Source organism: Oncorhynchus masou, chromosome 13 (genome assembly GCF_036934945.1).
Source record: "Oncorhynchus masou masou isolate Uvic2021 chromosome 13, UVic_Omas_1.1, whole genome shotgun sequence".
Taxonomy (NCBI): domain Eukaryota; kingdom Metazoa; phylum Chordata; class Actinopteri; order Salmoniformes; family Salmonidae; genus Oncorhynchus; species Oncorhynchus masou.
The window spans coordinates 10,576,984-10,591,004 of record NC_088224.1 but is presented as its reverse complement, the minus strand read 5'-3'; the positions used below and the strand labels follow the sequence as shown (position 1 = coordinate 10,591,004).

Sequence of the window (14,021 nt, the reverse complement as noted above, 5' to 3'; positions counted from 1 at the left end):
TTAGAAACGAAAGGCAGCGAGCGGGTAAAGCTTGGCTAGAGTTGGTGTTGAGAGGTTTTACTGAACGACCGACAGACACAGACAGTGATTTGCTGCACGCCTTAAAAACACTGATACACAGGTAGAGTACAGACATTTATCTTTCTGGTAGAAAGACGGATACTTAATGCAACTGGTTATGTAAACATTGCTGTGGTGGTGATGATGATTCGTTTTATTTTGTGAAATAGCCTAGTGGTTAGAGCGCTGGACTAGTAACCGGAAGGTTGCAAGTTCAAACCCCCGAGCTGACAAGGTACAAATCTGGCGTTCTGCCCCTGAACAGGTAGTTAATCCACTGTTCCTCGGCAGTCATTGAAAATAAGAATTTGTTCTTAACTGACTTGCCTGGTTAAATAAAGGTAAAATAAAATAAAAAATTGATTATCATGTTCTGAATATTTTTGTGCAGGATAAAAAATAAATTAGGAATATGCCTGCAACACAACATTATTTGGATGAGACTGTCAGAAAAATGTGAGAGGAATTCCATACATTGAGGACGTAATGAACTTCACTTCCAATTGATCAAGAAACTGATGCTTGGTAGCACAGTTGGCAGGGTCATTTCTTCTAACACAGACCAAAACCAGATTCTTATCTGGTTGGAGAATCTCATAGCAGGGAATCATGTCTATTCTCAGTGAAGATCCTCATAGCATATGGGAATATTTTTATTTTTGCAGAAACTATCAACTTTATTTTAATATTTATTACGTTTTAATTTATTTAGGTTTTAATATTGTTTCAATATGAATGTTAATTTATTTTTTTGTTTGCCTCACAGGGATCAATGAGTGTGGTCGAACAAGTGCAGATAACATAAAGGGACTGAAGAGGAAAAAGGTTGTGACAGAGAACCAGCTGAAGAAAATACCCAAATCTCCTGTGAAGAAGCCCTTGCAGTCCAAGACCTCTGTGGCAACACTCCAAGGTACCTCGTCCAAGGAGGCTGTGAACTCCTGCTCCAATCCCGACAGCCCCTCTCGAAACCCTGCCAGCTCACCAAGCCGGAACAGAGATACGGAGTACCTTCGGCCTGTTGCTGAATCCTCTGAGGGAGTGACATCATCCATTGACAGTGATAGGCTGAAGCAGAGGGAAGTGTCTTCCTCAAAGCCACAGTCTCTTGATCCGGTCAGTGGTAAAGAGGGGTCTGCCTCTGGTGTTGGGGAATCTGAGCAGCTCAAGGACCGTAAGAGTGGCGAAACTGGATGTGAAGGTGAAGCTACTTACCACACCAGCGCTCCACTTGAGGTCTTGCTCAAGGCTATGGAATCAGATTTCAGCTCCTTGGCAGAAAGAAACACACATGTTCCAGTCACATCTGTTGGAAAACCAAGTCAAACTCTTTCTACCCAGTTTATTAGTGAATTGAATGCTATGCCAGCTGTACATTTTGGACTCCAAACTCAGCCTGGCCATATGCAAACTTACTTTGTAAATAAACAAGAGAGCTACACCACCATGCAGGCCTCTACCCAGGCTACTGCCTTGCAGAATTCACAGCATGCTACACAGTATTTCAGCAACCGGGAAAAGCCTGTTCTACAAATGAGCTTCAGTCCTGGGCCCTCCGCTGCCCGTACTCATACACCAATTCCATCTGGCTCCAATTCCTTACCCAAGAGCCAGCCACCGGTGGTCCACACATGCCAGTCCCTATCTGCCAGTGTCCCCAGTACCATTCAAGTCCCTGTGACACCTGGTTACAACCCAGTCCATATGGCCACAGTTGTAAACTTTGGTCTTGAACAGATGTGTAGCATCTCCCCAAAGCACCAGAAGCCTAAGAAGCAGGGGAAGTATGTGTGTGAATACTGCAGTCGGGCATGTGCAAAGCCTAGTGTGCTCCTCAAGCACATCAGGTCCCACACAGGAGAACGTCCCTACCCATGTGTTACATGTGGCTTCTCATTCAAGACCAAGAGCAATCTGTACAAGCATAAGAAATCCCATGCTCACGCAATAAAACTGGGGATTGTGGCACGTTCCGACTCTGGAAGTGGGTCCCTCTCCGTGGAGTCTGACAAAGCACCCGGAACACATTCAGATGTAGAGGAAAGCGGGGACAGTGACGAGGAAAGTAGCACAGCGGACCTGGACCCTGACTCGTCACAAGGCAGTGTTGCAGCATTCTCTGAGAGCAGTTTGCAGAGTGCAGGCACAACACAAGGCAACCATGGGGATGCAGGGGACCTATCGGCTGTTTTCGAAAAGCTTAAACCAACGACGAGTCAGAGGAGCTACGAGTCCAAAGGGACAGCTGGCCTCCCGAAAGTAGTCGTCTATCCTGTTAATGTCTCGCCTCAGCGGGCAGACAGTCCAAGAGTCGCAGACTGTACCCCTGAGCAGGCTACTGCCCAAAGGCAAAGGGACTTCCAAACGGCACATCTGAGATCCAGCATCACCGTCCTGTCGTCCTTGAAAGAGGTGGATTGCACAATCCCCCTGCAGGATGCAAGAAGTGAGGATGAGGATCAGCAGTGTAGGTCCCCACCAGGAGGCGGACATGGTCAGCTTCAAAGGCAGCAGGCCACAGACTTTTCTCAGCAGCAGCAGGGCAAGTGTCTGCTTAGTCCCCGCAGTTTAGGCAGCACAGACTCTGGGTATTTCTCACGTTCTGAAAGCGCAGACCAGGCCATGAGTCCCCCGAGTCCCTTTGTAAAGCTAACTCCACCAACAGACATGGATGTCACCAAAAATGCACTTCCTAATCTCCCTGCAGTGGTTGCCACTGTTATGAATGTGGAGAAGCCACATGTTGTGCAAGGACAAATGCGTCCACCATTAGTAACAAAAGCACTCTCTCTCGAAGAGCGGATCTCAAAGTTAATATCGGACAATGAGGCAGTGGTTGACGATAAACAGCTGGACAGTGTCAAACCAAGAAGGACTTCCCTTTCCAGGAGAGGTAGCATAGACTCCCCCAAATCTTATATATTTAAAGACTCTTTTCAGTTTGACCTTAAACCAATGGCGAGAAGGTCAAGTTCCAGCTCAGACCTACCCAAGTCCCCATTCACCCCTACAGAAAACTCTAAGCCAGTATTGCTATTGTCTGTACCTAATCAGTATCCACCGATGGACTGTTTACCAATAACAAGAAGTAATTCTATGCCCACAACTCCAGGGCACTCGGGTCTCCCACCAAATGTTAGTCAACAACCCCACATACTACGGATCTGCCAGTCTTTTGATGAAAAAATGAGTTCCTTAAACGATGATGTGTTTTCATCTGCTCCCTCTACCCCAAATCCAGCAATACATTCTCGTACCCTTGTACGGCAAGTAGCAGTGGAACATTTCTCCACAAGTGAGGTCCTTACCTCAGTCCGTTCCATGGATGAAGGTTACCATGGTTCTAGCGTTTCCACTGTGACAATGCAAAGGAGCAGGTCTTTTGAGCATGCACAAGACCCAAACCGAAAGACTCAGCAGAGCAAAGGCACAATGTATGAGTGTGAGACCTGTCGTAACCGGTACCGAAAACTAGAAAACTTTGAAAATCACAAGAAATTCTATTGTTCAGAACTTCATGGTCCGAAAAACAAGCTGATGTCTGTCAGAGAGACTGAGCTGGATGTTTTTCAGCGTGGCATGCAGCAGCCATTAGTCCCCAGAACAACAGGTATTTCCGGCATAATGGACCAACAGCAATCAATTAGAAAAAGAAGGAAAATGAAGAGTGTTGGTGACGATGATGACCAATCACCAACTGACACCAATCCCCCATGCTCTGTTAGTTTTGATTCTTGCCAACTATCAACAGCCAGTTCAGGTCGGACATTTTCTCAGCAATCTATCATGGTTGATCTACTGCCTAAAAGCAATCCACCGCAAATACCTCAAATACAGCTAATAGCAGGAGTTACAGATGCAACAGAATCAAGACTGTCACCGATCAGAGAAACCCAGGTTAACACCTCTGGTAAAGAAAGAGGCGACCTACAGAGGCAAGGCAGCGGTACATCAGTTATCAGACATACCAACTCTCTAAGCAGGCCCAATTCATTTGAGATCTCTGAATCTATTGACAGAGCCTCTCCAGTTGATTTCCTGGACAAAGATGGCCATAGCACAGGAAAAACTAAGGCAGATGCTACAGCCAATCTTTCATTAGAGAGCTATCATGAAAAGATGTCCATACCTAAATGTGCCAACCAGGGAGGGATGGAAAACCGTGTTGACCGCACATTAGCAGCAGTGGCTGAGAGCTGCGCTGCTGTCCAGCAGTCTCGCCTGGTTCGCCAAAACAACATTCCTGAAATCCTGGTCACAGAGGAACCTGATCGGGAGCATGACGGTCATAGCACTGAGCAAGGGGAAAAGGCTGCAGATACATTCAACTGGCCCCAGAGGAGCGAGAGCCTGTCCAAGCTACCCACAGAGAAGCTTCCACCCAAGAAGAAGAGAATCCGTCTGGCTCAGATGGAGCACTCCTCTGGAGAATCCAGCTTCGAGTCCTCACTGTCCCGAAGCCTCAGCAGGGACAGTAGTCTGTCAAGATGTTCCAGCGTATCAGCCTCCTTCGACTGGGACGAGCCATTCAGGTCCGAGAGCCCCTCCAGAGGAGAATGTGCCAACAAAATCTGTGAGCTTCAAGGGCTACCAATAGCCTTCAACACCCTAGGGGTCCCTGGCATGATGAGACGTGCTGCCTCAGAACAGATCAGTTGCACTCAACCCTCAGTGGAGATATCTTGCGACTATCGCAGCAAGTCCTTCGACTGTGGCAGTGGGTCTCCCAGCAGGTCTCTGCCACCCAACAGGTCAATGTCACCAATGGAACTGCGAAAGAGTGCTCAAACTTGCTCGTCTCCGCATGTACCTCTCATTGAAAGGCGAAGGGGGCCACTGGTTCGCCAGATGTCTTTAAAGATTGGGCCGGAGAGTCAGCAACATGTCGGCAATCATGCCATTGCTGTCCAGAGGCTCCCCACTGTAATCTCTATATCTCAGCAGAGGCCTCAACAGATGCAACAGACTGCCAACAATCCTCCCATTGCCCAACCTTTTATTTTGCATTCTGGAGAAACTCTCCTGCAGCACAATGAAAAAATGGTGCAAAGCATTAACCTGGGCAGCCAAAGTCAACTGCCTCAAGTTCATGGTCTTCCACACCCTTGGCACCTAACATCGAGGGTTCAGACATGCCAAAATCACCAGCAATCTGCAGTTAATGTCATGATCAGCCAAGAAGATGCTCAGAGCAAGTCTGCTGACTGTCAAGACAAGAAAAGCTTTGTACCCAAGTACCAACTGCGGTGTCCCGCTCTGAGATCAAGCAAAACATACTCTTCCACACAGGGTACTCAGACAACCATGCCCGTCTTAACAATACCCATTGCCAACCGGATGCAAAGTGTGTCAAAGTCTTCAGATGTTCTCCACAATGTCTATGTGGCACAACCGTGTCATCAGATTGTAGGGAATAAGACACAGTCGATAGTATTTCCTTTAGGCCTACAAAACATTCAACCTTCTCAAAACCAGCCAAGTGCTCCCCAATTGCCACAGATCCTGATAACCCATGAGCTGATGCACCTTTCCCCCTCTGTGGCCAGTAAAGGCAGCCTCTACAACCTTCATGTTGGAGATACGGACACAAAGACTGTACCAGATATGAACAAGGACAGGCCTCCAGCATCTGCTGGCCTTCAAGTAAAACACAGTTTAGTTTCCAATAGCCAGAACCATTTTGGTGAAACTCAAATAGCTCCCTCCCTGGGCTCCTTACACTGCACCCAGAAAATGGCAGCTGTGACCCTCTGTCCACAACAGGAGCCCATTGCCTCAAGCAAGAGAATGCTCTCCCCTGCCAATAGCTTGGACATCGCCATGGAAAAACATCAGAAGCGAGCAAAGGATGAACATGGTGCGGCATGCCTCACTGACGGCAGGTCCGTCAACTACCTGAACTCCAACATGGCAGAGGTGACTAGGCAACGGAAGCTAATGCTAGTCCGGCAGGTGTGCGCCACTGAATCAGCAGACAGTCCCATTGAAACTGTGGCTCCTCCACTGCAACACGAGAAACCAGAGGATGAAAAGAATGGCCAGACTTCTAATAACCGCAAGACTATGACACCTGAAAGCACCGGACAGGATGAACCATCTACTGTAGTTGCTCAATTACAGCCAAGCCTTGCATTAACCACCTCTCTAGGAAGTCACGTCTCCTCCATGCCAGCGAACGCCTGCTTGAAGCCTCAAGACAAGAGCGAGGAACAGAAGTTGCCCCCTGCCAAGTCTCCCATTAGACCCTCGACTTTCCATGGACAGGTGAAACTGGCCTCATCTGTATCTGTGGTCAACACACGAGACAGCCACCGCCTGTCTTTCCCCAGCCTGAAAACCACCACCACTTTCACCTGGTGTTACCTGATGAAGAGGAAGCCTCTGCATGTTCCCCAGATGGACCAGAAGATCTCGGCCTACTCCACCTGGGCAGTGAGCCCCAACAACCCCCACCCACTGGGTCTGCCCACCAAGGTGGCGATGTCTCTCTTCAACTCCAAGCAGAACTCAAAGAAAATACACTACACAGAGGCCATAACGACAAGTATGAAATCAGACATCTTGGTCTATTCAAGCAAGCTGAAAGACGTCATGCCTAAGGTTAGAGCCATTTTGCACATTTATTTGTATTTTGTATTATCAGTGTTCAATGTTCTAATTCTTAATCCAATCAATTTTATCCATAATTTTATGATGGAAATTTGTGAAGGGGCCTTGTTATCACATTATCTTAGCTATTTTCTCAAATCAACTTACTCCCTAGGTCCTAAAGCATCAGAAGTCTCTAACAACTGAGAATAACAGCAAAGTGAAACCTGAGACTCAGGTGAGCAGTGAATCAGACAAGGATTCTTCCGCATCCAAACTGGAGCCACGGAGAGTCAAGATATTTGATGGCGGGTATGTAATCCCAGCCATATTCAAAATATTTCACATTTATTTGATTAAATCATTTAAGGATTTTAGTTGTTTGGTTAATACGCTGATTATCTCTCGCCTCTTCTGTCAACCGTGCAGATTCAAATCTAACGAAGAGTATGTGTACGTGCGTGGGCGGGGTCGTGGTAAATACATCTGTGAGGAGTGTGGGATCCGCTGCAAGAAGCCCAGCATGCTCCGTAAACACATCCGCACCCACTCTGACGTACGGCCCTACCACTGCACCCACTGCAACTTCTCCTTCAAGACTAAAGGTCAGTGCTGACGGCAGCAGTAGCGTGGTCTGGCTTATAATAAATGAATCAATAGCTGTTAACACTACGTGACCAAAAGTACGTGGACATGTCATTCCAAAATCATGGGCATTAATATGGAGTTGGTCCCTTCTTTGCTGCTATAACAGCCTCCACTCTTCTGGGAAAGGCTTTCCACTTGATGTTGGAACATTGCTGCCGGGGGACTGGCTTCCATTCAGACACGAGCATTCGTGAAGTCAGGTACTGAGGTTGGGCGATTAGGCTGGCTTGCAGTCGGCGTTCTAATTCATCCCAAAGGTGTTCGATGGGGTTGAGGTCAGGGCTCTGTGCAGGCCAGTCAAGTTCTTCCGCAAAGATCTCAACTATTTCTGCATGGACCTCGCTTCGTGAACGGTGGCATTGTCATGTTGAAACAGGAAAGGGCCTTCCCCAAACTGGTACCACAAAGTTGGAAGCACAGAATTGTCTATAATGTCATTGTATGCTGTAGTGTTAAGATTTCCCTTCACTGGAACTAAGGTGCCTAGCCCGAACCATGAAAAACAGCTCAGACAAACTGCTCAGCCATGGAAACTCAAATCCACTAGTTGTACTTTTGTGTATACAGTGGGTCAAAAAAGTAGTTTTCCCACTTAAAAAGATGGGAGGCCTGTAATTTTCATCATAGGTATACTTCAACTATGACAGACAAAATTAGAAAAAAAGATCCAGAAAATCACATTGTAGGATTTTTAATGAATTTATTTGCAAATTATGGTGGAAAATAAGTGTTTGGTCAATAACAAAAGTTTATCTCAATACTTTGTTATATACCCTTTGCTGGCAATGACAGAGGTCAAACGTTTTCTGTAAGTCTTCACAAGGTTTTCACACACTGTTGCGGAGATGTGGAGACTGGCTATGCCACTCAAGGACCTTGAAATGCTTCTTACGAAGCCACTCCTTCGTTGCCCGGGTGGTGTGTTTGGGATCATTGTCATGCTGAAAGACCCAGCCACGTTTCATCTTCAATGCCCATATGACAATCTTCTTCTGGATCATCCAAATGCTCTCTAGCAAACTTCAGACGGGCCTGGACATGTACTGGCTTAAGCAGGGGGACATGTCTGGCACTGCAGGATTTGAGTCCATGGCGGCGTAGTGTGTTACTGATGCTAGGCTTTGTTACTTTGGTCCCAGCTCTCTGCAGGTCATTCACTCGGTCCCCCCGTGTGGTTCTGGGATTTTAGCTCACCGTTCTTGTGAGATCTTGCGTGGAGCCCCAGATCGAGGGAGATTACCAGTGGTCTTGTATGTTTTCCATTTCCTAATAATTGCTCCCACAGTTGATTTCTTCAAACCAAGTTGCTTACCTATTGCAGATTCAGTCTTCCCAGCCTGGTGCAGGTCTACAATTTTGTTTCTGGTGTACTTTGACAGCTCTTTGGTCTTGGCCATAGCGGAGTTTGGAGTGTGACTGTTTGAGGTTGTGGACAGGTGTATTTTATACTGATAACAAGTTCAAACAGGTGCCATTAATACAGGTAACAAGTGGAGGGCAGAGGAGCCTCTTAAAGAAGAAGTTACAGATCTGTGAGAGCCAGAAATCTTGCTTGTTTGTAGGTGACCAAATACTTATTTTCCACCATAATTCATAAAAAATCCTACAATGTGATTTTTCTGGATTTTTTTTCTCCTTTTGTCTGTCATAGTTGGAGTGTACCTATGATGTAAATTACAGGCCTCATCTTTGTAAATGGGAGAACTTGCACAATTGGTAGCTGACTAAATACTTTTTTGCCCCACTGTATTTATATAGGTTATATCTGACTGTAACTTCATTATGAACCCACCTTTTTAAATGTAAGGTGTATTTAAGCAATAAGGCCCAAGAGGGTGTGGTATGTGGCCAATATGCCATGACTAAGGGCTGTTCTTAGACACAACGCAAACCCCAGAGGTGCCTTATTGCTATTATAAACTGGTTACCAATGTAATTAGAGCAGTACAAATAAATGTTTTGTCATACTGGTGGTATACGGTCTGATATAGCACGGCTGTCAGCCAATCAGCATTCAGAGTTTTAACCACCCAGTTTATATTATACATTAATGCAATGGTGAAAGAAATTAGATGCCATTCCTTACTGGTACCAAGTGTGCCCACACATTTATTTTTATACTACCAAAATTACAGGGTAGCCTACTATGCTGACGCTGACAAACAAACAGATCAATAAAAATTATTTTGTCTAATCCATATAATCGGTCTACGGAAAGAGGAGACACAAATACAATATGACGTCCATCTCACCTGGAGGAGGAAATGATTGTCCAGAAACGAACAAAAGTGGCACTGATCCATTGATAAAGACAGTGACTACGCACACTCACCGAGGATGTGGCCGATGTTCTCCACTGGCACCAATAAGACAGGCTACTGTTTGCTCAATTAAGTTAGGAATTTTGATAACTAAAAGACAGATTGGAGGCTTTTCATTGTCATCTCTTTGCAGCAATAGCCATTTGCTTTCCAAACTCTTTTTTCGTGATTTGTTTTTTTAAATATTGCGATACGCCTGGCTTCATGTGTCTGCTTTTAACTGACAGTCGCAACTCAACAATCATCTATTTGGTATTTGCAGCGCGCTCTGCCTAAATTGCAAGCCCTTCTGAATAGGCTATGTGATTTTAAAATGATCCACTCATCTTTTTTTTAAAGAAGCTAATGGTCCTCTGTGGCCTGTTTTGAATGTTTTATTTATTTCTTCATCAACAGGAGTAAGCTAATTAGGCTATATGCTTTTGGCAATTTAATTCTATTTACTTTAGGGAAAGCTTCCCCAGTCCTTATAGACCCGCTGCCTATGCAATTTGAAGCGTATTCCACACGGTTTCCAGTCAATTAGCTAGTTGTCTGACATGCAGTAGTGTTAATAGTGTAATAACGTATATTTTTTTTTTGTTGGCATGTTGTAATTGTGATAGGCTCACGTTCTATCAGGACGGCTTACCCACTACTATTAATTGTGATAGAACGTGAGCCTATCAGGACGGCTTACCCACTACTATTAATTGTGATAGAACGTGAGCCTATCAGGACGGCTTACCCACTACTATTAATTGTGATAGAACGTGAGCCTATCAGGACGGCTTACCCACTACTATTAATTGTGATAGAACGTGAGCCTATCAGGACGGCTTACCCACTACTATTAATTGTGATAGAACGTGAGCCTATCAGGGCGGCTTACCCACTACTATTAATTGTGATAGAACGTGAGCCTATCAGGACGGCTTACCCACTACTATTAATTGTGATAGAACGTGAGCCTATCAGGACGGCTTACCCACTACTATTAATTGTGATAGAACGTGAGCCTATCAGGCGGCTTACCCACTACTATTAATTGTGATAGAACGTGAGCCTATCAGGGCGGCTTACCCACTACTATTAATTGTGATAGGCTCAAGTTCTATCAGGGCGGCTTACCCACTACTATTAATTGTGATAGAACGTGAGCCTATCAGGACGGCTTACCCACTACTATTAATTGTGATAGAACGTGAGCCTATCAGGGCGGCTTACCCACTACTATTAATTGTGATAGAACGTGAGCCTATCAGGGCGGCTTACCCACTACTATTAATTGTGATAGAACGTGAGCCTATCAGGGCGGCTTACCCACTACTATTAATTGTGATAGGCTCAAGTTCTATCAGGGCGGCTTACCCACTACTATTAATTGTGATAGAACGTGAGCCTATCAGGATGGCTTACCCACTACTATTAATTGTGATAGAACGTGAGCCTATCAGGGCGGCTTACCCACTACTATTAATTGTGATAGGCTCAAGTTCTATCAGGGCGGCTTACCCACTACTATTAATTGTGATAGAACGTGAGCCTATCAGGACGGCTTACCCACTACTATTAATTGTGATAGAACGTGAGCCTATCAGGACGGCTTACCCACTACTATTAATTGTGATAGAACGTGAGCCTATCAGGGCGGCTTACCCACTACTATTAATTGTGATAGAACGTGAGCCTATCAGGATGGCTTACCCACTACTATTAATTTTGCCGTACCGGACCGTGCCACATTACTTTACACCGTTTAGTTTACAATAACTAATGTCTTAAAGCTGTCTATTACAGATTTATAAATCAGTAATATCTAAAAAATAATTATGATACACTACTTATAAGCCTGTATAAATGTAAGGTATAATATAGTGTATAATATATAATATACTAATATACTGTATAATATACTAATATACTGTATAATATATAATATACTAATATACTGTATAATATATAATATACTAATATACTGTATAATATATAATATACTAATATACTGTATAATATACTAATATACTGTATAATATATAATATACTAATATACTGTATAATATACTAAAATACTGTATAATACATGACTCTCGACCTTCGCCTCTCCCGAGACCCTGCTGGAGTTGTAGAGATGAGACAAGACAGTAACTACTAACAATTGGATACCACGAAATCGTTCTGCCCCTGAACAATGCATCACTGTTCCTATGCCGTCATTGAAAATAAGAATTTGTTCTTAACTGACTTGCCTCGTTAAATAAAGGTAAAAAAAATAATAATAATTAAAAAGTGTGAACATTTAACTTGACAGTTACTTCTTGTTTGATCGTCTACCAGTAACTGACCAGTAACTGACCTGACCAGTAACTGACCAGTAACTGACCAGTAACTGACCTGACCAGTAACTGACCAGTAACTGACCTGACCGGTAACTGACCGGTAACTGACCAGTAACTGACCAGTAACTGACCTGACCAGTAACTGACCAGTAACTGACCTGACCAGTAACTGACCAGTAACTGACTTGACCAGTAACTGACCAGTAACTGACCTGACCGGTAACTGACCGGTAACTGACCAGTAACTGACCAGTAACTGACCTGACCAGTAACTGACCAGTAACTGACCTGACCAGTAACTGACCAGTAACTGACCTGACCAGTAACTGACCAGTAACTGACCTGACCAGTAACTGACCAGTAACTGACCTGACCGGTAACTGACCGGTAACTGACCTGACCAGTAACTGACCAGTAACTGACCAGTAACTGACCAGTAACTGACGGCAGTAGCAGGCTGTATGCACCGAAAACACTGTTGATATTTTGTTGGACAAGGAAACAGGCATTGTGAGCCCAGTTACGCACTGTTCAACGGAATTGAAGGAAAGTTCATTTAAGAACGAGGGCATATATTCCACTTAATTACTCAATTCCTACATTTCAAGGCGCTTTTTTAATTTCAACTGAGTTTCGCTCTAATCTTTTTCCCGTTCTAAACCGAGGTCGCTTTGAAGACTGTGTCTCTTTCCGTGTCTTAATAAAAGACGGTACGATTCACCATTCCGTCTGCAACGCTGCAGAACAGTAACATAACTCCGTGTCAGCACAACATCCCACCTTCCCTTTACTCACCCATTACATGCTGTCTGCCCAGAGACCGTGCCTTTGTCTCATATGGCGCTCTAGTCCCTACATAGTGCACTACTTTTAACCAGAGTCCTATGGGTCCTAGTCAAAAATAGTGCACTTTAAAGGGAATAGAGTGCCATTTGGGACACAACGTGTTCCGAGTCTTACATAAGCTCCTCTTGTGCTGTGTAAGCCCCTCCCACCTCAACAAACCTTCCAAAATGTTTTTAAAATAAACCCCTTATCGGTAAAGTAGGTTACTATGTGATTTTAGGTTTTCATTTCAGAGTGCTCCTCAACTGTTAAAGAGCATATCATTTTATATTGTTGCTATGGCATTGATGTTACAAATAAAATATTATTATATTTTACTCTGCTAGTAAGCAAGCATTTCACTGCTACCCCAGTTGTATTGGGCCATGTGACAAATACAATTGTATTTTATTTTATTTTGATGTTTCTAATCAACTTGAATCTCTTCCCACAGGGAATCTGACCAAGCATATGAAGTCCAAGGCACACAGTAAGAAGTGTATGGAGATGGGTGTGGAGGACCAGGATACAGAAGTCTCGGGTACTTCACATATCAGCATCCACCCACCTTACTGTAAAACACACAGGCACACTGACATGGGGCATATGTTCTGGGAAGACATACATAGTTGTTCTGCCTGTTTATAATGGGAATTCACCACAGGGTCTGTAAAACACACTGACGTAGGGGCATATGTTCTGGGAAGACATACATAGTTGTTCTGCCTGTTTATAATGGGAATTCACCACAGGGTCTGTAAAACACACTGACGTAGGGGCATATGTTCTGGGAAGACATACATAGTTGTTCTGCCTGTTTATAATGGGAATTCACCACAGGGTCTGTAAAACACACTGACGTAGGGGCATATGTTCTGGGAAGACATACATAGTTGTTCTGCCTGTTTTTATAATGGGAATTCACCACAGGGTCTGTAAAACACACTGACGTAGGGGCATATGTTCTGGGAAGACATACATAGTTGTTCTGCCTGTTTTTATAATGGGAATTCACCACAGGGTCTGTAAAACACACTGACGTAGGGGCATATGTTCTGGGAAGACATACATAGTTGTTCTGCCTGTTTATAATGGGAATTCACCACAGGGTCTGTAAAACACACTGACGTAGGGGCATATGTTCTGGGAAGACATACATAGTTGTTCTGCCTGTTTTTATAATGGGAATTCACCACAGGGTCTGTAAAACACACTGCCGTATGTGCTGGGGTGACTGTCATGAAGCCCACTCATCAGCGCT

The 14,021-nt window shown here is 44.5% G+C and overlaps 1 protein-coding gene across 7 annotated transcripts in view; it reads left to right on the top strand.

Moving 5' to 3' along the window:
* The window catches only part of LOC135551714 (zinc finger protein 40-like), a 98,867-nt gene that overhangs the window by 73,906 nt on the left and 10,940 nt on the right, over nt 1-14,021 (top strand). For all 7 annotated transcript variants that reach the window (XM_064982906.1, XM_064982902.1, XM_064982905.1 and 4 more), the window contains 4 exons: nt 827-6,660; nt 6,824-6,960; nt 7,078-7,253; nt 13,215-13,301. In XM_064982906.1, coding sequence (XP_064838978.1) covers nt 827-6,660; nt 6,824-6,960; nt 7,078-7,253; nt 13,215-13,301 — 6,234 coding nt within the window. The remainder of the gene's footprint in view (nt 1-826; nt 6,661-6,823; nt 6,961-7,077; nt 7,254-13,214; nt 13,302-14,021) is intronic.